General features: G+C 41.0%; 1 protein-coding gene across 1 annotated transcript; it reads left to right on the forward strand.

Annotated features, from left to right (window-relative positions):
• Positions 1 to 22,109, forward strand: LOC115195367 (procollagen C-endopeptidase enhancer 2-like). Its single transcript, XM_029755162.1, has 9 exons — positions 1 to 302; positions 713 to 821; positions 1,425 to 1,680; positions 3,277 to 3,401; positions 8,296 to 8,432; positions 9,242 to 9,405; positions 14,573 to 14,656; positions 17,804 to 17,971; positions 20,836 to 22,109. The coding sequence occupies exons 1-9, from the start codon at positions 163 to 165 to the stop codon at positions 20,964 to 20,966; spliced, it is 1,314 nt and encodes a 437-aa protein (XP_029611022.1). The 5' UTR covers positions 1 to 162; the 3' UTR covers positions 20,967 to 22,109.
• Positions 22,110 to 24,017: the final 1,908 nt, after the last annotated feature.

The following is a 24,017-nucleotide window of genomic DNA, read 5'->3' on the forward strand; positions in this document are numbered from 1 at the left end:
ATCCCAGGTTTTGGAAAAAGGCAGCTGCCTGCCGATTGCTCCCTACTACCACGCAGAACAAACGCTATATTCAGTCTGTGTTCCAGTTTGCAGCCTGCGAAACTCCCTCCAGGAACTTTCCTGGGTACTTTTCCCCACCGCTCCAGCCACTGACTGTCATTCATGCCACGGAGCGAAAACAGGCGAACTGGTGCCTGGTCTGTTCACCCGACAATGTGGAGAATATACAGTATTTTTTGCGCTTGGGGTGTCCTGTCCTTGACAGAGGTCTGCGCGCAGTCTCTACTGGGGTCACGACGGAGGTAGGTTACCTTTTCCCTTCACTTTAATCTAACAATCTATAGTTTTTTTGGGGCTCTGTATTAGGCTATTGGTCAGGAAAAACAACTGTGTAGCACTAGCCTATTGTACAACGCCTTATCACGAGTTGTCAAGGATACGTTAGTCTACAGCACAATGATGAAGGAACCGCATCAATCATCATCATCATCATCATCATTTATCATCATCACCACCGGGGAGTTATTATTTTGGAGGAATCTGCAGTGTGCGCTGCAGGCATGAGGACGCACACAGGGTGCCTAACCGAGACATCCCATAATAAACACCAACAATACCTTTACGCCTAGGGTTTTTCTCCTTTCAAAGATTCCTTGATAGACATTTGTATTAGAATGAGAAGTTGTCACAAATATTTTTCTCATGTTTCCAGACCGACGTTTACATGCGGAGGCAATATAACGGAGGATTCTGGGGTCGTTGGGAGCCCGGGGTATCCAGGGGTGTATCCCTCAAATACCAAATGTGTTTGGAGAATCACGGTGAGCCAAACATACTTGTAGCCTACTGTAAATACATGATCCATGTTTAACAGTTATCAACTTAATGTGTTCCTAATTCGCTACTGAAGGCTATTACTTTACCAGCGTCATGTCAGACAGAACGAGAAGCAATATCATTGAACTAAAAATGATGCAATGATTCTGTAAAACACTTCAATGGTATACTAATCCACTAATCCTAACTGTGTAATTGGTAGTCTGGTATTTGGCTAGTGGCCACAGCACCCCTCAGGCACTTTGAGCTGCCTGCTTGGTATTTTCAACATGCAGTCTGGTCACATGGCTGGAAGGAATAAATGGTAAATCAAGGAAAATAATCACCAACAGCAAAGTCCTGTAATTAAAGAAAAACTGTATGTTTATTACTTGTTAATAACATGTGTATCCTTGCTAGATTTAGACTTGGAATGCTTTGACTGTTGATTGCAGTTTGGTGTTTTTAAAGGGGAAGAGTTTCATATAGGTTCATTCATTGCATATCAGCGGAAGATCTGTTTCCTATTATATTGAGTTGTCAGATAGGCCCCTTATGTGATTGTATAGATTGTACTGTATACTGTATGTGATTGTATGTTGTTTCAGGTCCCTGAGGGTAAAGTGGTGGTCCTGTCCTTCCGCTTCATTGACCTGGAGAGTGACAACCTGTGTCGCTATGACTACATAGATGTGTACAGCGGCCATGTGAGTGGCCAGAGGCTGGGCCGCTTCTGTGGGACCTTCAGGCCAGGCGCCTTGGTCTCCACCGGCAACAAGATGCTGATTCAGATGGTGTCTGATGCCAACACGGCTGGGAGTGGCTTCCTGGCGGTGTACTCGGCTGCCGAGCCGCACGAGAGAGGTAAGCAGAATAGAATATAGACGAAGAATAGAATAATATAGTCATTTTTAAGGGTTTACGTGTCTTACTCAAGCGCACAGTGGCAGGAGACGGATCTAGGATCCTATTTAGGATCCTATTTTTTCCTATTGGACTTGAGATTCTAACCGGTGACCCGCCATTTGCAGGCGGGTCACCGGTTGTCTAGGCTACGTCCCGGGCCAGGAACCACTGTGTGGGTTGAAGAGGGGCTGTGCCATCTCTAAGCTGTTGTAGCCCTAGGTGTAGTGTGTAGGGAACACTGTAGTCATCTGTATCCAGCCTCTACCCAAGCATGTTCAGCAGAGCCTTAGAGACCGAGTCCTAGCCGTGACTCTTCTCTGGCACATCGTGACACATCTTAAAGACATCCGATGTCAGTGAGTGTTTGTGTGTTTAGGGCCAAGGGTCACATTTTAACAAGCTAATTAACGGACCTCTTAACCTCCTCTAGCGGACCTCTTAACCTCCATCTGGGTATTGTATCATTACTAGGGGCACTAGTAATGATACAATACCCAGATGGAGATATCTGAGAGGGGAAATATTTACATCTGAGAACGAAAAGGCAGTTGTAGCTTGATAAATCACTCCCAACGGATAGCAGGTCATACAACAGCAAATGAGTGGAAGGAACAGTGGAACTTGGTAAGATAAAATTCAGACTTCTTATGTAGTTAAGACGAGACCTATTGACTTAAAGCTTGCTCGAGGACGAGGTGAATGAAAAACAGGAACGTCTCGACACATTTCACAGTATGACGAGGAATTTGTCACGGCTTGTTTTTCCTGGACGGAGTGCTCTACAGGCAGACAGGTCAGCGCTGTCCCATCCTCTTCTCACCCGGTGATGTCTCCCTGAAGGAGTTTGTGGAATTTGAACGGTTGGTTGTATACCTTCTCTCTGTCTCCGTACCTCTACAGTAGCTGACAGCTAGAATGTCTCTGGGTCTGACTGGTGTTCTTCACATACCTGATGTTGAAGCAGATAGACTGTGGTTGCTCTGTCTGTCTCCCCGTTCCTGGGAGTGGTTCAAACTGAAAAGCACCACACAGGCCTCTTCCATTGGTTCAATGTCTATTTTAGTTACTCAGACAAATTGCCAGCCATGACTATGGGAGCTCAGCTGTAGTGGAAACACTGTTAGTCACAAACAACTGTGCTTTTTAAAGATCCACAGATCTCTTGCCAGTCCAAGCAGCTTGTGTGGTAGGCTGACGTGTTCTTTATCCGATGTGTGATGGCTTGCCTAGCGTGTGGACTTCCTGTTAACAACACATTCCAGCAGGGGACCAAGGCATAGAGACAGACAGCTGTCTTCTTTAGTTACTCATAATCACAAAGGAAGCATGAGATGAGAGTTAGCCTACTGATTAGAACGTTCTAGAAGGTCTCATTATAGAATTATTTCATGCACAACATTCCGTCCTTTGACATTAAAGAGGAAGAGATATTTTGCACATAAAGGAACAGTCACAGGAGGATGTCCAGTGATGCTTTAAAGTAATATCATGTGAAGCAGTACCATCTGCCAGGGACTATAACTAAACGTTGTGGTTTGACTTTGCACCCACCAGGGGACCAGTACTGTGGAGGTCGTCTGGATAAACCGTTTGGTTCAATTAAAACCCCTAACTGGCCTGAGAAGGACTACCCCGCTGGGGTCACCTGCTCATGGCACATAGTGGCTCCTAAGAACCAGGTGAGCGTTACTACCAGATACCTCAGCAGTAGTTCATTGGGGATCCTAACAAATACTAATACTACTCACAGTTCAACTTGACGAATGACACCATTGAGAGTGATTGAGATCGTTTGAGATTTTCACATCATTGCTTTGTGGTTTGCTCTTGTTTAGTGCTGCACAGTGTAATACACCTTTAGAATGTGGGCTGAAAGTAATATGTTCTTTGTAACCTGTGTTCTATGTAACCTGTGTTCTATGTAACCTGTGTTCTATGTAACCTGTGTTCTATAAAACCTGTGTTCTATATAACCTGTGTTCTATGTAACCTGTGTTCTATAAAACCTGTGTTCTATATAACCTGTGTTCTATGTAACCTGTGTTCTATGTAACCTGTGTTCTTTGTAACCTGTGTTCTATGTAACCTGTGTTCTATGTAACCTGTTCTATGTAACCTGTGTTCTATATAACCTGTGTTCTATGTAACCTGTGTTCTATATAACCTGTGTTCTATGTAACCTGTTCTATGTAACCTGTGTTCTATCTAACCTGTGTTCTATGTAACCTGTTCTATGTAACCTGTGTTCTATATAACCTGTGTTCTATGTAACCTGTGTTCTATATAACCTGTGTTCTATGTAACCTGTGTTCTATGTAACCTGTGTTCTATATAACCTGTGTTCTATGTAACCTGTGTTCTATATAACCTGTGTTCTATGTAACCTGTGTTCTATGTAACCTGTGTTCTATATAACCTGTGTTCTATGTAACCTGTGTTCTATATAACCTGTTCTATGTAACCTGTGTTCTATGTAACCTGTGTTCTATGTTACCTGTGTTCTATATAACCTGTGTTCTATATAACCTGTGTTCTATGTAACCTGTGTTCTATGTAACCTGTGTTCTATATAACCTGTGTTCTATGTAACCTGTGTTCTATGTAACCTGTGTTCTATATAACCTGTGTTCTATGTAACCTGTGTTCTATGTAACCTGTGTTCTATATAACCTGTGTTCTATGTAACCTGTGTTCTATATAACCTGTGTTCTATGTAACCTGTGTTCTATGTAACCTGTGTTCTATGTAACCTGTTCTATGTAACCTGTGTTCTATGTAACCTGTGTTCTATGTAACCTGTGTTCTATATAACCTGTGTTCTATGTAACCTGTGTTCTATATAACCTGTGTTCTATGTAACCTGTGTTCTATGTAACCTGTGTTCTATGTAACCTGTTCTATGTTACCTGTGTTCTATGTAACCTGTGTTCTATGTACCCTGTGTTCTATGTAACCTGTTCTATGTAACCTGTGTTCTATATAACCTGTGTTCTATGTAACCTGTGTTCTATGTAACCTGTTCTATGTAACCTGTGTTCTATATAACCTGTGTTCTATGTAACCTGTATTCTATATAACCTGTGCTCTATGTAACCTGTGTTCTATATAACCTGTGTTCTATATAACCTGTGTTCTATGTATCCTGTGTTCTATGTAACCTGTGTCCTATGTAACCTGTGTTCTATATAACCTGTGTTCTATGTAACCTGTTCTATGTAACCTGTGTTCTATATAACCTGTGTTCTATGTAACCTGTGTTCTATATAACCTATGTTCTATGTAACCTGTGTTCTATATAACCTGTGTTCTATGTAACCTGTGTTCTATATAACCAGTGTGCTATGTAACCTGTGTTCTATGTAACCTGTGTTCTATGTAACCTGTTCTATGTAACCTGTGTTCTATATAACCTGTGTTCTATGTAACCTGTGTTCTATATAACCTGTGTTCTATATAACCTGTGTTCTATGTAACCTGTTCTATGTAACCTGTGTTCTATGTAACCTGTGTTCTATGTAACCTGTGTTCTATGTAACCTGTTCTATGTAACCTGTGTTCTATATAACCTGTGTTCTATGTAACCTGTGTTCTATATAACCTGTGTTCTATATAACCTGTGTTCTTTGTAACCTGTGTTCTATATAACCTGTGTTCTATGTAACCTGTGTTCTATATAACCTGTGTTCTATGTAACCTGTGTTCTATATAACCTGTGTTCTATATAACCTGTGTTCTATGTAACCTGTGTTCTATATAACCTGTGTTCTATGTAACCTGTTCTATGTAACCTGTTCTATGTAACCTGTTTTCTATATAACCTGTGTTCTATGTAACCTGTGTTCTATGTAACCTGTGTTCTATGTAACCTGTTCTATGTAACCTGTGTTCTATATAACCTGTGTTCTATGTAACCTGTGTTCTATATAACCTGTGTTCTATGTAACCTGTGTTCTATATAACCTGTGTTCTATGTAACCTGTCTTCTATGTAACCTGTGTGCTATGTAACCTGTGTTCTATGTAACCTGTGTTCTATGTAACCTGTTCTATGTAACCTGTGTTCTATATAACCTGTGTTCTATGTAACCTGTGTTCTATATTACCTGTGTTCTATATAAACTGTTGTTCTATGTAACCTGTTCTATGTAACCTGTGTTCTATGTAACCTGTGTTCTATGTAACCTGTGTTCTATGTAACCTGTGTTCTATGTAACCTGTGTTCTATATAACCTGTGTTCTATGTAACCTGTGTTCTATATAACCTGTGTTCTATATAACCTGTGTTCTATGTAACCTGTGTTCTATATAACCTGTGTTCTATGTAACCTGTGTTCTATATAACCTGTGTTCTATGTAACCTGTGTTCTATATAACCTGTGTTCTATATAACCTGTGTTCTATGTAACCTGTGTTTTATATAACCTGTGTTCTATGTAACCTGTTCTATGTAACCTGTTCTATGTAACCTGTGTTCTATATAACCTGTGTTCTATGTAACCTGTGTTCTATGTAACCTGTGTTCTATATAACCTGTGTTCTATGTAACCTGTGTTCTATGTAACCTGTGTTCTATGTAACCTGTGTTCTATATAACCTGTGTCTATGTAACCTGTGTTCTATTAACCTGTGTTCTATATAACCTGTGTTCTATAGTAACCTGTCTGTGTTCTATGTAACCTTGATTCTAGTAACCTGTGTTCCTATAGTAACCTGTTGTTCTATAGTAACCGGTGTTCCTATGGAAACCCTGTGGTTCTCATAGTAACCTGTGTATCTATAGTAACCTGTGTTCTAATAGTACATGTGTTCATAAACCTGTGTTCTATATAACCTGTGAGTCTATATGAACCTGTGGTTCTATAGTAACCTGTGTTCTATGTAACCTGTGTTCTATATAACCTGTTTTCTAATGTAACACTGTGTTCGAATATAACTCTGTGTATACTATATAACCTGTGTTTCTATGTAACCTGTGTCTATAGTAAACTGTTGTTCTATGTAACCTGTGTTCTATAGTAACCTGTGTTCTATGAATAAACCTGTGTTCGATAGTAACCTGTGATTCTATAGTAACCTGGTGTTCATATATAACTCCTGTTGTTCTATATATAACCTGTGTTCTATAATAACCTGTGTTTCCTTGTTCTAGGTAACCTGTGTTCTATAGTAACCATGTTGTGCTATAGTAACCTGATGTTCTATAGGTAACCTGTGTTCGATAGTAACCTGTGTTCTATATAACCTGTGTTCTATATAACCTGTGTTCTATGTAACCTGTGTTCTATATAACCTGTGTTCTATGTAACCTGTTCTATGTAACCTGTTCTATATAACCTGTGTTCTATATAACCTGTGTTCTATGTAACCTGTGTTCTATGTAACCTGTGTTCTATGTAACCTGTGTTCTATATAACCTGTGTTCTATGTAACCTGTTCTATGTAACCTGTGTTCTATATAACCTGTGTTCTATATAACCTGTGTTCTATATAACCTGTGTTCTATATAACCTGTGTTCTTTGTAACCTTTGTTCTATATAACCTGTGTTCTATGTAACCTGTGTTCTATATAACCTGTGTTCTATGTAACCTGTGTTCTATATAACCTGTGTTCTATATAACCTGTGTTCTATGTAACCTGTGTTCTATATAACCTGTGTTCTATGTAACCTGTTCTATGTAACCTGTTCTATATAACCTGTGTTCTATATAACCTGTGTTCTATGTAACCTGTGTTCTATGTAACCTGTGTTCTATGTAACCTGTGTTCTATATAACCTGTGTTCTATGTAACCTGTGTTCTATGTAACCTGTGTTCTATGTAACCTGTGTTCTATATAACCTGTGTTCTATGTAACCTGTGTTCTATATAACCTGTGTTCTATGTAACCTGTGTTCTATGTAACCTGTGTTCTATGTAACCTGTGTTCTATATAACCTGTGTTCTATGTAACCTGTGTTCTATATAACCTGTGTTCTATATAACCTGTGTTCTATGTAACCTGTGTTCTATATAACCTGTGTTCTATGTAACCTGTGTTCTATTTAACCTGTGTTCTATGTAACCTGTGTTCTATGTAACCTGTGTTCTATGTAACCTGTGTTCTATATAACCTGTGTTCTATGTAACCTGTTCTATGTAACCTGTGTTCTATGTAACCTGTGTTCTATGTAACCTGTGTTCTTTATTACCTGTGTTCTATGTAACCTGTGTTCTATGTAACCTGTGTTCTATGTAACCTGTGTTCTATATAACCTGTGTTCTATATAACCTGTGTTCTATGTAACCTGTGTTCTATATAACCTGTGTTCTATGTAACCTGTGTTCTATATAACCTGTGTTCTTTGTAACCTGTGTTCTATGTAACCTGTGTTCTATATAACCTGTGTTCTATGTAACCTGTGATCTATGTAACCTGTGTTCTATATAACCTGTGTTCTATGTAACCTGTGTTCTATGTAACCTGTGTTCTATATAACCTGTGTTCTATGTAACCTGTGTTCTATATAACCTGTGTTCTATGTAACCTGTGTTCTATATAACCTGTGTTCTATGTAACCTGTCCACTAACACAGATCATTGAGGTGAAGTTTGAGAAGTTCGATGTGGAAAGAGACAACTACTGTCGCTACGACTACGTGGCCATTTTCAACGGGGCAGAGATCAACGATGCAAAGAGGATCGGGAAGTACTGTGGCGATAGCCCTCCAGCGTACGTCACACACCTGTTTCTACTATGCATTTATCTTGCTAATGTAGCTACTGCTTATTGTGTTGATCTTGATCAACAAATCAATTCACATTTGATTTGTCACTTGCACCAAATACAACAGGTGTAGACTTTACCGTGAAATGCTTACGAGCACTTTCCCAACAATGCAGAGTTAAAAAGTAAGAAAATAATTACCCCAAAAATAAAAAAGGAAACAATAACAGAATAAAATAACAATAATGAGACTATATACAATGTGCAGTGGTACCAGGTAGTATTGAGACTATATACAAGGAGTACCAGTACCAAGTCAATGTGCAGTGGTACCAGGTAGTAATGAGACTATATACAAGGAGTACCAGTACTGAGTCAATGTGCAGTGGTACCAGGTAGTAATGAGACTATATACAAGGAGTACCAGTACTGAGTCAATGTGCAGTGGTACCAGGTAGTAATGAGACTATATACAAGGAGTACCAGTACTGAGTCAATGTGCAGTGGTACCAGGTAGTAATGAGACTATATACAAGGAGTACCAGTACTGAGTCAATGTGCAGTGGTACCAGGTAGTAATGAGACTATATACAAGGAGTACCAGTACTGAGTCAATGTGCAGGGGTATGAGGTTGTTGAGGTAATTGTGGTAATATTCCCATGTAGGTAGGGGTAAAAGTGACTAGGCAATCAGGATAGATAGTAAACAGGATAGATAATAAACCTACTAATGCCTGAGTTACTGATAAACCTATACACAATGTATTCATTAGCCTATGTGATCTCTCTCTCTCTCTCTCTCTGCCCCCCTTCAGTCCAGTATTCTCTGAAGGTAACCAGCTCCTGATCCAGTTCCTGTCAGACCTCAGTTTGACTGCAGACGGGTTCATCGGCCACTACAAGTTCAGACCTAAGAAGTTCCTCACCACCCCGGAACCACTGACCGCCACCACCCCAGCAGCTACGACCAGACCCATACGTAGGTAGCTCTCTTTTCTCTGTTTAATCCAAGCAGGAGATATATTTCCCCTTGTCCATCACGTCACAGTCTTGTTGTTACAATGTAAAATGCTTTTAGCACTACATAAATTCAATTCAGAATCATCATCTTCATCTTCATCATCTTCAGGCCACACGTGTGGCCTGAAGATCTACTGTGGCGTTAGCCTGGTCCCAGATCAGATCTGGTAAAGCGGCATTTACTGGTTCTAACAGCAGACCTATAAGCTTGCTGCCAGCTCTTAGCAAACTGTTGGAAAAAATGGTGTTTGACCAAACACAATGCTATTTCTCTGTAAACAAATTAACAACAGACTTTCAGCATGCTTATAGAGAAATTGATAATAAGAAGATTGTGGGAGCTGTATTGATAGATTTCAGTGCAGCCTTTGATATTATTGACCATAACCTGTTGTTGAAAAAATGTATGTGTTATGGCTTTTCAACCTCTGCCATATTGTGGATTCAGAGCTATCTGTCTAATAGAACTCAAATGCTTTTATTTAATGGGAGCTTCTCTAATGTCAAACATGTAAAGTGTGGTGTACAGCAGGGCAACTCTCTAGGCCCTTTACTCTTTTCTATTTTTACCAATGACCTGCCACTGGCATTAAACAAAGCGTGTGTGTCCATGTATGCTGATGATTCAACCATATAAGCATCAGCAACCACAGCTAATGAAGTCACTGAAACCCTTAACAATCTCATATTGCTCAAATAAACTGCAAACCTGGTTTCAAAAAACAGACAAAGCAACGCCTCACGACACAACGCCTCTCCTCTATTTGACCTAGATAGTTTGTGTGTATGCATTGATATGTAGGCTACGTGTTCCTTTATGAAAAATTATGTAGTTCTGTCCTTGGAACTGTTCTTGTCTATTAATGTTCGGTATTATGTCATGTTCCATGTTTTGTGTGGACCCCAGGAAGAGTAGCTGCTGCTTTTACCAAAAATCTAATGTGCTATTAACCTGGTCCCATATCAGATCTACTGTGGTATTAGCCTGATCCCATATCAGATCTACTGTGGTATTAGCCTGGTCCCAGATCAGATCTACTGTGGTATTAACCTGGTCCCAGATCAGATCTACTGTGGTATTAGCCTGGTCCCAGATCAGATCTACTGTGGTATTAGCCTGGTCCCAGATCAGATCTACTGTGGTATTAGCCTGGTCCCATATCAGATCTACTGTGGCATTAACCTGGTCCCAAATCAGATCTACTGTGGTATTAACCTGGTCCCAGATCAGATCTACTGTGGTATTAACCTGGTCCCAGATCAGATCTACTGTGTTTTTAGCCTGGTCCCAGATCAGATCTACTGTGTTTTTAGCCTGGTCCCAGATCAGATCCACTGTGGTAGTGGCTGTTGCCCAGGATGAAAGGCAATGGAGCACACACCAAGGCTGGATGGCAGTTCATCTCCTTGTAGATTGGAAACCAGTCATAACATCAGTCCACTACACGTTATCACTTTCTTCTAGTCTTTTTACATCTATGATTTGTCAACTAGGACAGAGCTAAGGGGAAGGGGGGCAAGTAAACACCCCAAAGAGACACCCTGTTCATTCTTACTGACAGACAAACTAGATGTCCTGGAGCCCTAAATCCTGTTGACTCTGTACATAACACACTTCCTACATCCTGTTGAGTCTGTACATAACACACTTCCTACATCCTGTTGAGTCTGTACATAACAAACGTCCTAAATCCTGTTGACTCTGTACATAACACACTTCCTACATCCTGTTGACTCTGTACATAACAAACCTCCTACATCCTGTTGACTCTGTACATAACAAACCTCCTACATCCTGTTGACTCTGTACATAACAAACCTCCTAAATCCTGTTGACTCTGTACATAACACACTTCCTACATCCTGTTGACTCTGTACATAACAAACCTCCTACATCCTGTTGACTCTGTTCATAACAAACCTCCTAAAGGCACATGTTCATGGTTGTTTGTGGACAACCACTTTCTCACCCACACACACACACACACACACACACACACACACACACACACACACACACACACACACACACTCACACACACACACACACACACACACACACACACACACACACACACACACACAGAGGTTCTGATGAAGCCCAGAACTTAAGCCAATTGTTTGTTTCTTCCAGATTTATGCAGCAACAGAGAGGTCCTTTTTATTTATTATCCTGGATAGTCACCAGTTGAAGTATCCTGAGGTAAGGAATGATAGTCACCAGTTGAAGTATCCTGAGGTAAGGAATGATAGTCACCAGTTGAAGTATCCTGGGGTAAGGAATGATAGTTACTAGTTCAAGTATCCTGAGGTAAGGAATGATAGTTACTAATTGAAGTATCCTGGGGTAAGGAACGATAGTTACTAGTTCAAGTATCCTGAGGTAAGGAATGATAGTCACCAATTCAAGTATCCTGAGGTAAGGAATGATAGTCACCAGTTGAAGTATCCTGAGGTAAGGAATGATAGTTACTAGTTGAAGTATCCTGAGGTAAGGAATGATAGTCACCAGTTCAAGTATCCTGGAGTAAGGAATGATAGTCACCAGTTGAAGTATCCTGGGGTAAGGAATGATAGTTACTAGTTCAAGTATCCTGGGGTAAGGAATGATAGTCACCAGTTCAAGTATCCTTGGGTAAGGAATGATAGTTACCAGTTGAAGTATCCTGGGGTAAGGAATGATAGTTACCAGTTGAAGTATCCTGGGGTAAGGAATGATAGTTACTAATTGAAGTATCCTGGGGTAAGGAATGATAGTTACTAATTGAAGTATCCTGGGCTAAGGAACGATAGTTACTAGTTCAAGTATCCTGGGGTAAGGAATGTTTTTTGGGCGCACACACAACCCTTTATTGTTTTTTTCTTTCACTGAGGCCAGTACTCACAATATCAAATCCCTAGTCTGATGATTGCCTTGGCAGCCCCCCACCATGATGTCATCTGGGCCCTGTGATGACTGCCTCAGATTGTCTTATCTTTCAGCCGTTTTGTTCTCCACCAGTAAAAATAACGTTTGGACAGTGGTTGGAGAGTCATTTTCTAGTCTTCCCTATACCACTACCATAGTGCTTTGATTGTAAAAACAGATGGTAGCCAGCAGTAACCAATTTTTATTTTACCTTTATTTAACTAGGCAAGGCAGTTGAGAACAAATTCTTATTTATGATGATAGCCTAGGAACAGTGGCCTTGTTCAGGGGCAGAACAACAGATTTTTACCTTGTCAGCTCAGGGATTTGATCGAGCAAACTTTTGGTTACGAGTCCAATATCTCTAACCACTTGGCTAGCTGCTGGGGCGGCACACCTATACTTTGAGCAAGCCCTTCACACATCAGCTGTCTGTGAACAGGGCAAAAAAACATCATTATTTGATTGTTTTTATTAATATTATTATTTATATTTTTAGCGCCTTGGGTGTAAGAAAAGTGTTTTAGAAATTAAATGAATTATTATTATGATTATTATTATTATTATTATTGCTATTACGTGGGCCAGCAGGTAGCATAGTGGTTAGCGCGTTGGGCCAGTAACCGAAAGGTTGCTGGATCGAATCCCCAAGCTGACAGTCAAAATATGTCTTTCTGCCCCTGAACAAGGCAATTAACCCACTGTTCCCCGGTAGCCCGTCATTGTAAATAAGAATTTGTTCTTAACTTAACAAAGGTTAAAATAATAATGTGAACTGTTATATAGGATTCAGTGGTGGTTGATGAGGGAGGATTAAAAAAAAAAATTTATGACTGTCATTCATATTCCATTCACCCAGCTCAATGTAACAGCGATAGGTTTAGGATACTTCATAATACTACATTTTTCCCTGTACCCATCATGAGGTTGCGACAACCTAGCCTATGAATGAAAGTTTACAACGTAGGTGCACACAGGTCGAGATCATTTTTAGTAATCAAGGTGGCAGGCAGTGACACATTCAATACCGCCTTTCACAATCTTGCCTTTATCTAGCTGATATAGGGTGTAATCATTAGTCCAACAGTTGCAAACAAGAGTTTCTATTGGACAAATTCGGGTATGTTTGTCCCCATTTAATTCCGTTTAAGAAACGTTTTTCAACAGAATCGGGGCAATGAATACACCCCTGATCACATGCAAACACAGTTCACTTTCATAGCAGCCACATACAAACAGCTGGTTGTATATATAATTCCTTCTCGTATCTATCTACGCGCTCTCCTCCTCTCACGTTTTCCCTTCGCTTGTGGACTTCAGTGCACAACACATCAGCTGTCTGTGAACAGGGCAAAAAAACTTTCCAAGCCAAACATTCATATCATGACTGCTAACGGCTACACACAGCTACCATCGTTGACACATTTTGTATTGAAGTCAATGTACCCAGAGGAGGAGGCAAGCTAGCTGTCCTCCGGCGACACCATGGTGCTACCTTACAGACTGCTGTTAAGGCTTGTCACGTCCTGACCAGCAGATGGAGCTGTTGTAGTAGTTTGGGGGTCAGGACGTGGCAGTCTTGTGGGTGTGTTTGAATGTTCTGTGTGTCTTGTGACTCCTGATCAGGAACAGCTGGGGATCGTTGTTCCTGATTGGGAGTCATATATGTAGGAGTATGTTTGTCACTGGGGTTTGTGGGTGGTTGTTTTGCACTGCGTTTTCAAGCCTGCAAACTGTTGCTGTCGTGGGTTTTTTTTGGTTTCCTGTGGATGCTGTACTCCTTTTGTTGGGTAATTAAAGATGAGTATTCACATACCTGCTGCGCCTTGGTCCATTTATGAAGACAGCCGTGACAAGGCTACTGTAGACCTTCATTGCAAAATAGTGCATTTTAATCAATTATTTGGTGACTTGAATATATTTAACTGTAGTTTTATCTCAAAATGTTTCACTATTTACATTTTTCTGCAATTCACTGAGGAAGATGGTCCTCCCTTTCCTCCTCTGAGGAGCCTCCACTGGTAGGATTTTAAGTTACCTACAGTTTTCAATGGAATGTGTTTATACTAATTAATTAGCCTATGTTTGATTTCAATGCATTCCCTGAATTGTCTCGAGGTTAAATAATATCAACCCAAATCCTACTTACTAGCATCACCTGAATGTGGAAGAATGTGAATTAAGGGACTGTGTTCTCTTTTTTTCTCTGTCTCCCCAGCTCTGAAGTACTCTGTAGGTCTGTGCCAGCAGAAATGCAAAAGAAGTGGAACCGTTGAGAGCAACTACTGTACCAGTGACTTCGGTAAGATAAATACTATTTTCCCACAGCTAATGCTACATCTATTACTATGGCTGCCCTACCTAAAGCTGCCAGTACTACCATCACAAATACTTAGCTACAGGAACAAACAACAAGTGTGTGTGTGTGTGTGTGTGTGTGTGTGGGTCAGTCAAATCAAACTTTATTTGTCACATGCGCACTTACAAGCCCTTAACCCTCAGTGCAGTTCAAGAAAAGTTAAGAAACTATTTAACAAATAAACTAAAGTAAAAAATGATAAAGTAACATGATAAAATAACAATAACGAGGCTATATACAGGGGGTACCGGTACCAAGTCAATGTGGTACAGGTTAGTCGAGGTCGTTTGTACATGTAGGCAGGGGTGAGGTGACTGCATATATAATAAACAGAGGGTAGCAGCAATGGGGGTGACAGAAAATCCTCCCAACATTAATCCCAGTCCATATGAACCATCCCTCCCACAACAAGCCCATGTTGTCATGGTCCCCTCCATCATGACACACTACCCTTTGGCCTTCTGGGTTGTTTCAGCGCGTCACAGAAGCTTCCTTGAGGGTTTTCTGAGAGGGCAGTGAATTAGCGTGGGACAGACACAGTTCTCTTCTCAGAGTAAACAGAGCCTGACTGAAGGAAAACTATTGCTAACAGAAGGTGTTGATTCAGCCAACATTCTCCATGACCTCAGTTTGCTGCCATGTCCTTCAGACTACCTCTATTCGTTTTGTTTTTCTCTGAACAGATGTTGATGGAATGAGGCAGGTATTTTATTCATGCATTTTCTCAGGGAGATTAGGTCAGATATTTGCATGGGAAAAGGTTCTGGCTCACTGGCTGTCAGTGAAGCCCAGTAATGTGGTGTTGGTGGAAAATGTTATTGTATAATACATTGGCAGGCAGTCTGCAGTCATATCAAGCCAAGAGCGTTATATCACATGTTATAATGACTAGGCTAGACACAGAAGGACCTAACAGACAACTTGACTGACACGTCTTGTCCTTGCTGTTTACACATGGTTTTCATTATGTCCTACTCAACCAGTACATTTTGTCAATCTTGATCCTACGTCACGTGTGTCAAGGCACTGTCACGGTTGTCGTTGGTTACGGAGGACCAAAATGCCGCAGGTATATGTATGCTCATCTTGACTTTTAATAAAAACCAAAATGAACACCAAAATAACAAAAAAAAGAGAACGACCGATCAACAGTCTGGCAAGGCACAAGGCTAAACTCAGAACAATCTCCCACAAACACACAGACAAACACACCCAACTAATATAGGACTTCCAATCAAAGGCAACACCACACAGCTGCCTTCAATTGGAAGTCCTCCCCAATTAACTCAACATAGAAACAGACTACCTAGACTAAACAGAATACATGAATCTCAAACAGTGCCCAAAACCCCCCGGAATACTAAATCAAATGCCCTTACTACAAAACCACCACCCTGAACCACATAAAACAAATACCCTCTGCCACGTCCTGACCAAACTACAATAACAATGAACCCTTATACTGGCCAGGACGTGACAGGCACACACAGAGCCGATCGACTTAAAACCTCTTGACGGTCTCTTCCCGTAAGCGGGATCAACATCCAGCGAAAAACTCCTATCGATATTAGCATAACGAAATGTAATATTTTTTTCAAATATAGGACTGTCTCATATCGTTTTATAGATACACCTCTCCTGAATCCGATTTCAAAAAGGCTTTACAGGAAAAGCAAAACATTACATTATGTTAGAGGAGTACATGGTAAAAGTAGCCACATAGCCATTTTCCGACCAACCACATGCATCACAAATAACCAAAAAACAGCTAAATGCAGCACTAACCTTTTACAAACTTCATCAGATGACACACCTAGGACATCATGTTACACAATGCATGCATTCTTTTGTTCGATAAAGTTCTTATTTATATATAAAAACAGCATTTTACATCGGCGCCTGACGTTGACTAACTATTTTCCCTCAAATGCATCCCGGGAAACAGTGCTACAATTTACTCAATTACTATTCGAAAACATTTTTAAAATGTAATATTGTCATTCTAAGATTTATAGATGAATATCTCTTGAAAGCACCTGTAATACCAGATTTAAAAATAACTTACTGGGTAATCACACTTTGCGATAAAAGGGGATGCGATACTCAGAAAATTAGCTAGTATATACAGCTCGGCGCCATCTTGGAACAATCGCATATCACATCTTATCTTGTATACTATTGTCAATAATCCCTTACCTTTAGTTGTCTTCATCAGAAAGCACTTCCAGGAATCCCAGGTCCACAACAAATGTATTTTCGTTCGAAAAAGTCCATCCTTTATGTTCCATTAGCTTGCTGTTGTTAGTGCGTCTGAAGGCTGTATCCAAAACCTCCGTCGGCCGCGGGACAGCAATTTAGAATTTATTTTTTTTTCCCCCATTTAGGTTCGTTCAAACATGTCAAACGTTGTATAACATAAATCTTCAGGGCCTGTTTCAACAAGAGAGTCAATAAGATTTGAGGGGGACGATTGCATTGTGTTTCAAAACGTTTCGAAAGGAGGGGGTAGACAGGGCCGCCGGCGTCATAATGGTGATGGCCCTCCTCCTGTGACCAATTTCAACAGACCCTCATTCTGTCAGTTTCTACAGTAGAAGGCTCAAACCACTTTGTAAAGACTGGGGACATCTAGTGGAAGCAATAGAAAGTGCTCAATGAACCATAGCTCACGGTGTGATTAATAGGCAAAGATGTGAAGTTGAGTCCACAATTCAGAATTCCACTTCCTGTTTCGATCGGTCTCGGGGTTTTGACTGCCATATGAGTTCTGTTATACTCAGACACCATTCAAACAGTTTTAGAAACTTTAGGGTGTTTTCTATCCACAAGTATGAATTATATGCATGTCCTAGCTTCTGAGTTTGAGTAGGAGGCTGTTTAAAATGGGCACGATTTTTTTTCAAAATGCGCTGTGGCGCCCCCTATCCTAGGGTAACGTCAAGATTAATATTGTCGAGAGTTATACTCCACCCTTTCATGACGATAACAGTTTTCAGACTATAAAAATCGAAAGCGGGTTTTGTTGAGCGCCTGTGGTTCTGTTCAGCACACCAATCCCAGCCCTCTAAACTCCCTGTGGTTCTGTGACAGTGATAACAGGAACCGTCATCACAGCAGTGGTGCGAGGGGGCAGTGTGTACGCCACCATCTCCATCATCAACGTTTACAAACAAAGCAACCTGGCCATCCAGCAGGCCGGCAAAACCATGAGCACTAAGATAATCGTCCTCTGCAAGAAGTGTCCGTTCATCAGACGAGGTGAGTAGTAGTAGTAGTAGTACAACAACGAGCCACAGCTCTGGTCCAGGGCTTTATGTGCGGCTCAAACGGTTTTATATGGTCTATGGGCTTGAAGAAGGCTCGAGCTCCCCGTAAAGCCCAGGACCAGAGCTATGTGGACCACTACTAGGGGACTCTGGGGCTCACTCTCCCCTGGATATATTCATCAGTTTGACTTGGTTTAGTAACAGACATTCACCATGATATGAATGATAGCACCAGGTAATAGTCCATGATAGACATTCACCATGATATGAATGATAGCACCAGGTATTAGTCCATGATAGACATTCACCATGATATGCATTATGGTGTGCGGGTCAGCTTGTTCACCCGCAATTGGTAATAACCTATCCGCAACTACCCGACTACATGAGATAAAGTGTCAAATCTGAGGCCCACACCTGCCCCTAACCTGACTAATATAGAAAATGTTCTGTAGGCTATAGTCAGAGAAGATGATTTTTTTTTGCCTCATAAACACAGGTTTCTGCTTATAATTTCGGACATTTTGGTATTTATTAGTCAAGTTGTTTATAATTTGAGACATTGCGCCTCTTTTCTGTCGTTACATGTTGCCCTACAAACTAAATAATCCTTGCTCACCAAAATAATGTCACAAGTCGATTGAATGAGTGCTTCAAACTAGTTGACATTGGTACAGTTTTTTCTGTCGTCTCTGCTTCTTTCTCGCAATGACGTTTAGGGACCGGGGAGAAAATGCAATATCTCAACAACAAAAAAAACGGGAAATGACATCAGTTTGACCAGTTGTCAGGAAATAGAAAGCTGTGGAAATGACCCAACATGTTCCTGATAAGATTTCAGTTCAGCCTGGATGCATATTTTTATGTGGTTGAAATACTGTTATGATGCTGATAAAGACAGCATCTCTACAGACGGTATCTAACTGAGCATTCTCATTCTATCAAGATGCTGAAAGAAAGAAATCATATTTCTCCACTCCTGTTCCTGAGACAAAATTTAGCCTAAAATTGGTGTATCATTTGCTTAATTCTGTAGGGGTTAATATGAAGGCTATGTGAGAGGTTATAGACCAACAGTCAGTGTCCAGATTTCAGTATCAATGTAACCCATCTGAACTGTAGGCTACAGTTCCGTTGATGTGCCATTGGGCTGTTTGAAGTTCCCGTCTTGTGACTGTGGAATTTGTACAGCGCCTCACATCATCACACATAACATAGCCTGCACTGCTATAATAATCTTTTACCGCTTCACCAAATAATTCCCAAACATGACTTTTCTGGCCTTCCTTTGTCTTTATTTTCAACTCTCCATTTCATAGCTTTTCCTCTTATTGAATTAAACTCCGACATTGTCCTTTTTGCCTCTGTGGATCCATGTGAACTTTGTTTCCTGCCTGTTCCCAAAAGCATTAGGTGATTGGTGTGTAGGTTATTTGCTGTACAGTTAAGACCTAAAGGTTAAAGGTTAGGATTACACACTAAAGTCAGATAACGTAAATAGTGAACGTTTTTTTTAATGTATTTTCTCTTTATTCTCATGATTGCACTATTGAGCCAATGTGGTTTTCTTTCAGTTCAAATTCTATAATTGAGTAATACTGACACAGTTTCACTTGACTTTGAAGTGTGGCACTGAGTGTGAAAAATGCATGTAACAGAGGCGTGTCCCAAATATACAAGGTACATAAGAAACAGTGGAGGCTGCTGAGGGGAGGACAGCTCATAATAATGTCTGGAGCGGAGGAAATGGAACGGCATCAACCATATAGAAACCATGTGTTTGATGTATCTGATACCATTCCACTGATTCCACTCCAGCCATTACCACGAGCCCGTCCTCCCTAAATAAAGTGCCACCAACCTCCTCCATATAGAAACCATGTGTTTGATGTATCTGATACCATTCAAACTATTCCGCTCCAGGACAGGGGAGACACAGGTGAGGGACGGGGGAGACAGGACGGGGGACACAGGTGAGGGACGGGGGACACACAGGTGAGGGACAGGGGAGACAGGTGAGGGACAGGGGACACAGGTGAGGGACGGGGGACACAGGTGAGGGACGGGGGACACAGGTGAGGGACGGGGGACACAGGTGAGGGACGGGGGACACAGGTGAGGGACGGGGGACACAGGACGAGGGACGGGGGACACAGGTAAATAAAGTGCCACCAACCTCCTCCATATAGAAACCATGTGTTTGTATCTGATACCATTCCACTGATTCCACTCCAGCCATTACCACGAGCCTGTCCTCCCTAAATAAAGTGCCACCAACCTCCTGTGATAGGAGTGCTAGACCCCAGTTGCAGGTGTTTCCACAGACTATCTTGTGTATGGCTCTGAGCTTGCCTCCATTGCTGTATTCCACCTTCAAGCTCATCTGAAGTTGTTTGACCAAAGTCTGAGGTAAGCGGAAAAACTCACTGTCGAAAAAGATCTATACCTTCCCTCGCCGTTGATCCATAACGTGAGTATATACCCACAAATAGTATATGTTTATAAACACACTGTATATGGAACCCCGAGGAGAAAGGGGGCTACCTAGTCAGTGGTACAACTGAATGCCTTCAACTGAAATGTGTCTTCCGTGTTTAACCCAACCCCTCCGAATCAGAGAGGTGTAGGGGGCTGCATTAATTGACATCCACAGCGCCCGGGGAACAGTGGGTAAACTGCCTTTCTCAGGTGCAGAACGACAGACTTTTACCTTGTCAGCTCAGGGATTCAATCCAGAAACCTTTCGGTTACTGGCCCAACACTCTAACCACTAGGCTACCTGAGTTGATGTGCTACCTTCCTGAATGTCTCTGCCGTTCCGCCACTGCATTCAGCCTCTTTCTTTGATCTCACTAGGCCTCAACTACATCTTCATGGGCTCAGCGGACGAGGATGGGAAGGGGAAGATCGCCCCACATCACTTCGTTATGGCCTTCAAGGCCAAGAACCAGAGGGGCCTCAACGTACTGAAGACCAAACGCTGCTGAGATCAGCTACGCACTGCCTCCACCCCCCACCACCACAAGGGTGTGTCCGTTCTCGTAAGTCTTCGCCCAGCATGCCCTGGCTCGGCCCCTCATCACCTTTCATCCGTCACCACAGGACTAGTCTACAGAGCTCAGGCTGTGATTGGCTGTTTGTTTCTCTGTCTATTCTTTTCCCATGCTGTTTTTCTCTCCTCTGAGCTGGACCTGTTTTGAGCACAATGTGAAGATGTGAGTGTAATAATTGAAGAAGAAGGAGGAGAGGAAGATAGAGAGTACAAGTTGGAACGAAACAGGAGAAAATGTTTTGCGATATGCTAATACCTAAGTTAGTTCCCTTTTTTTCTGTTTATAAAAAACAACAAAGTTTTCTCATGTTTCAAGGCCACTGAAAACACCCAGATGTCACGATGAGTGTTGGCTTAGATCACACATGGGGTTTGGTTACAGGAAGACCGTTATTGAGGACTGGGTGTTGTAGTTTTAAGGACCGTGTTTACTAACTGCTCTTTATCCTCCATGTTCACTTTGGATATGGGAGGTATTTTATGTGGGGTCGAAAAGTGCAATAGTTTAATATATACTATTAATGGAATGATTTGATGTCATACTGGTGTTCTGTTTATTACTGTCACTTATTAGCCAAAGCTTTTACAATGAATGGATACAACATAGCACTCCATCTCATTCTGTTAGCTTGGTTTTGTCGTCTTACATTCAAATGTAATAAAAAGTGGAGATGTGAACTTAAAGGAAAATTCCTCTCAAACTATCTTTTAGTATTTGTTTCATTAGTCCATTGTTGATATAGTCCCAAAATGTTTTGCATGTCACTAATCACTTTTTCAAGATATATAACTTTCAAAATACCAAAATACAGCCGGTATAATGCATTTTGCTAAAATATAGTTTTTGGGTGGAGTTTTCCTTAATCAATATATAGTATTTTCATATGAAACAATTAGTAAATGTTATTTATATTTTATTATTTTCATCTGACCAAATAAAAAAATAAAAATGAAGTTTATTATAACGAGGTGATTCTTCACATGGAGTGTCATCATTAATTCATTGACCAGTAGTAACTTGTCATTTGTCATGTTAACATTGTATATATGAAGATAAATAACCATTATATCTGGTCTACATAGAGTTACTGGTGACTTTGGTCAGGTGTGGAGGCAGCTGTTGGTAGGGCTGAATGCTCCATTGAGCACTGGAAATGGCCAGGTGTGGAGGTGGCTGTTGGTAGGGCTGAATGCTCCATTGAGCACTGAAAATGGCCAGGTGTGGAGGCAGCTGTTGGTAGGGCTGAATGCTCCATTGAGCACTGGAAATGGCCAGGTGTGGAGGTGGCTGTTGGTAGGGCTGAATGCTCCATTGAGCACTGAAAATGGCCAGGTGTGGAGGCAGCTGTTGGTAGGGCTGAATGCTCCATTGAGCACTGAAAATGGCCAGGTGTGGAGGCAGCTGTTGGTAGGGCTGAATGCTCTGTGTTGACCAGGGATATGCTGGCGCTGAACAGTGAGAAACACTCTCAGATGTCACTATTAAAACCAACTGTCTCCTCCTCGCAGCCAGCTCTCTGTGAGAAAATAATCTTCTGTTTCAAGTATTTTCCCAAGCGTGGATGCAACTCAATATTTAGTCTCTAATCGTTTCTCACTGCCAAGATAAAAAGCAGAGGCGGGGACAAGTCACTATTATTCGAGTCATAAGCAGGTCTCAAGTCGAGTCCCAAGTAGAACGGGTCGAGTCTCGAGTCAAGTCCATGTCGTGCGTTCTAGTCGAGTCACAAGTTTTCTTCCATGTCCAGTCTCAAGCCAAGTATTTTTTGTTGTTTTATCTATACAGGCAATGACTTGTTCAACTGTTGGGGTAGGTTCCTTGTCAATCATTTGCTTATTGGTGAAATCAGCAATCAGACAATATATTTAAGTAAATCAATCAAAAACCTTTATTAATGCAATTGTAGACAGAAGATGACAACGGGAACATAGCACGCATGTTTCTCAGTAAGTTCTGCAACATAAAAAAGGTCCAAGTTGCTTTAATATGCTTGCAGTCAGCCCCTAGTGATGTAACTGCCTACGTCAACACCGTCTACTCATGAGACCAAGCCCATGCATATACAGTTATACAAACTTGCAGGAGAAACAATAGTTCCAGTGTTTTCTAAGGGCTCAGCAGTAATTTTCCACTCCCCAAGTTGCTTTATAGTGGTATGTCTGACTCTGTTATCTCTTTCACTCCCCTGCAGGGTTCTGTGTCTATTAATCTCTTTTAGCCTTGAGGCGGTTTCTCACAGACACCTTGTTTTGTCTGCAATAACTCACACATATCTCAGACCATTTCTTATAAGAAGCAGAGACTAGAAAAGAACTGTCAAACAATATTAAACCTTATAATGCATATATATATATATATATATATCTAATCTGTAGTCCAGGACCCTATAGATGATAGATGTAGTGAGGGAGGGGTCTTATAGCCCTTCCCCTTCTATTAATACAACATAAGCATAATCAATTATTATAATACATCAATCATTTGGTGCAGCCCCTATCATGAACTAAACATCTTATTATATTTATTGAGGCTACCAGACACGCCTTTCATTATTTTGTCTACAACACATTTTGATTATGTAGCCTAATAATAATGGTAACGACAAATTCCAAATGCAAGCTTCATAAGTAATTGATCAATTTCAAGCAATTTGTACATACCAAAAGACCAGTAGGCATATGCTAGTAATTGTTGCTTGATTCCCATCGCTGGTGAGCTTGCAAAATAAACAGTTCATATTCTTGATGACCAAACTGCATATTGCTATATGGCAATCCTCTCTCACCTGTTTCTATAGCTGTAAGGTAAATCAGCAATCTGTTTGATAGCTCAGTAGTTTTCAAACTTTTTGACACGCAACCCCCAAAACGTAGGTGTTCAAAGCTTATGCGACACAAGCACAATCGCTACAGAAATGTAGCCTGTCACAACAGCCATAAACAGTGGCGCATTTTCAAAAAGCATGGTACAGAAATAAACTGTGTT

The sequence above is a fragment of the Salmo trutta genome, chromosome 6, assembly GCF_901001165.1.
Source record: "Salmo trutta chromosome 6, fSalTru1.1, whole genome shotgun sequence".
Taxonomy (NCBI): domain Eukaryota; kingdom Metazoa; phylum Chordata; class Actinopteri; order Salmoniformes; family Salmonidae; genus Salmo; species Salmo trutta.

What these genes read in the sequence shown, in the direction of transcription:
- LOC115195367 (XM_029755162.1), top strand. Translation starts at nt 163, where the DNA reads ATGCCACGGAGCGAAAACAGGCGAACTGGTGCCTGGTCTGTTCACCCG. An exon ending in TGCCGAGCCGCACGAGAGAG is followed by an intron (nt 1,681 to 3,276) that starts GTAAGCAGAATA and finishes TGCACCCACCAG; the next exon opens with GGGACCAGTACTGTGGAGGT. An exon ending in TGTGGCGATAGCCCTCCAGC is followed by an intron (nt 8,433 to 9,241) that starts GTACGTCACACA and finishes GCCCCCCTTCAG; the next exon opens with TCCAGTATTCTCTGAAGGTA.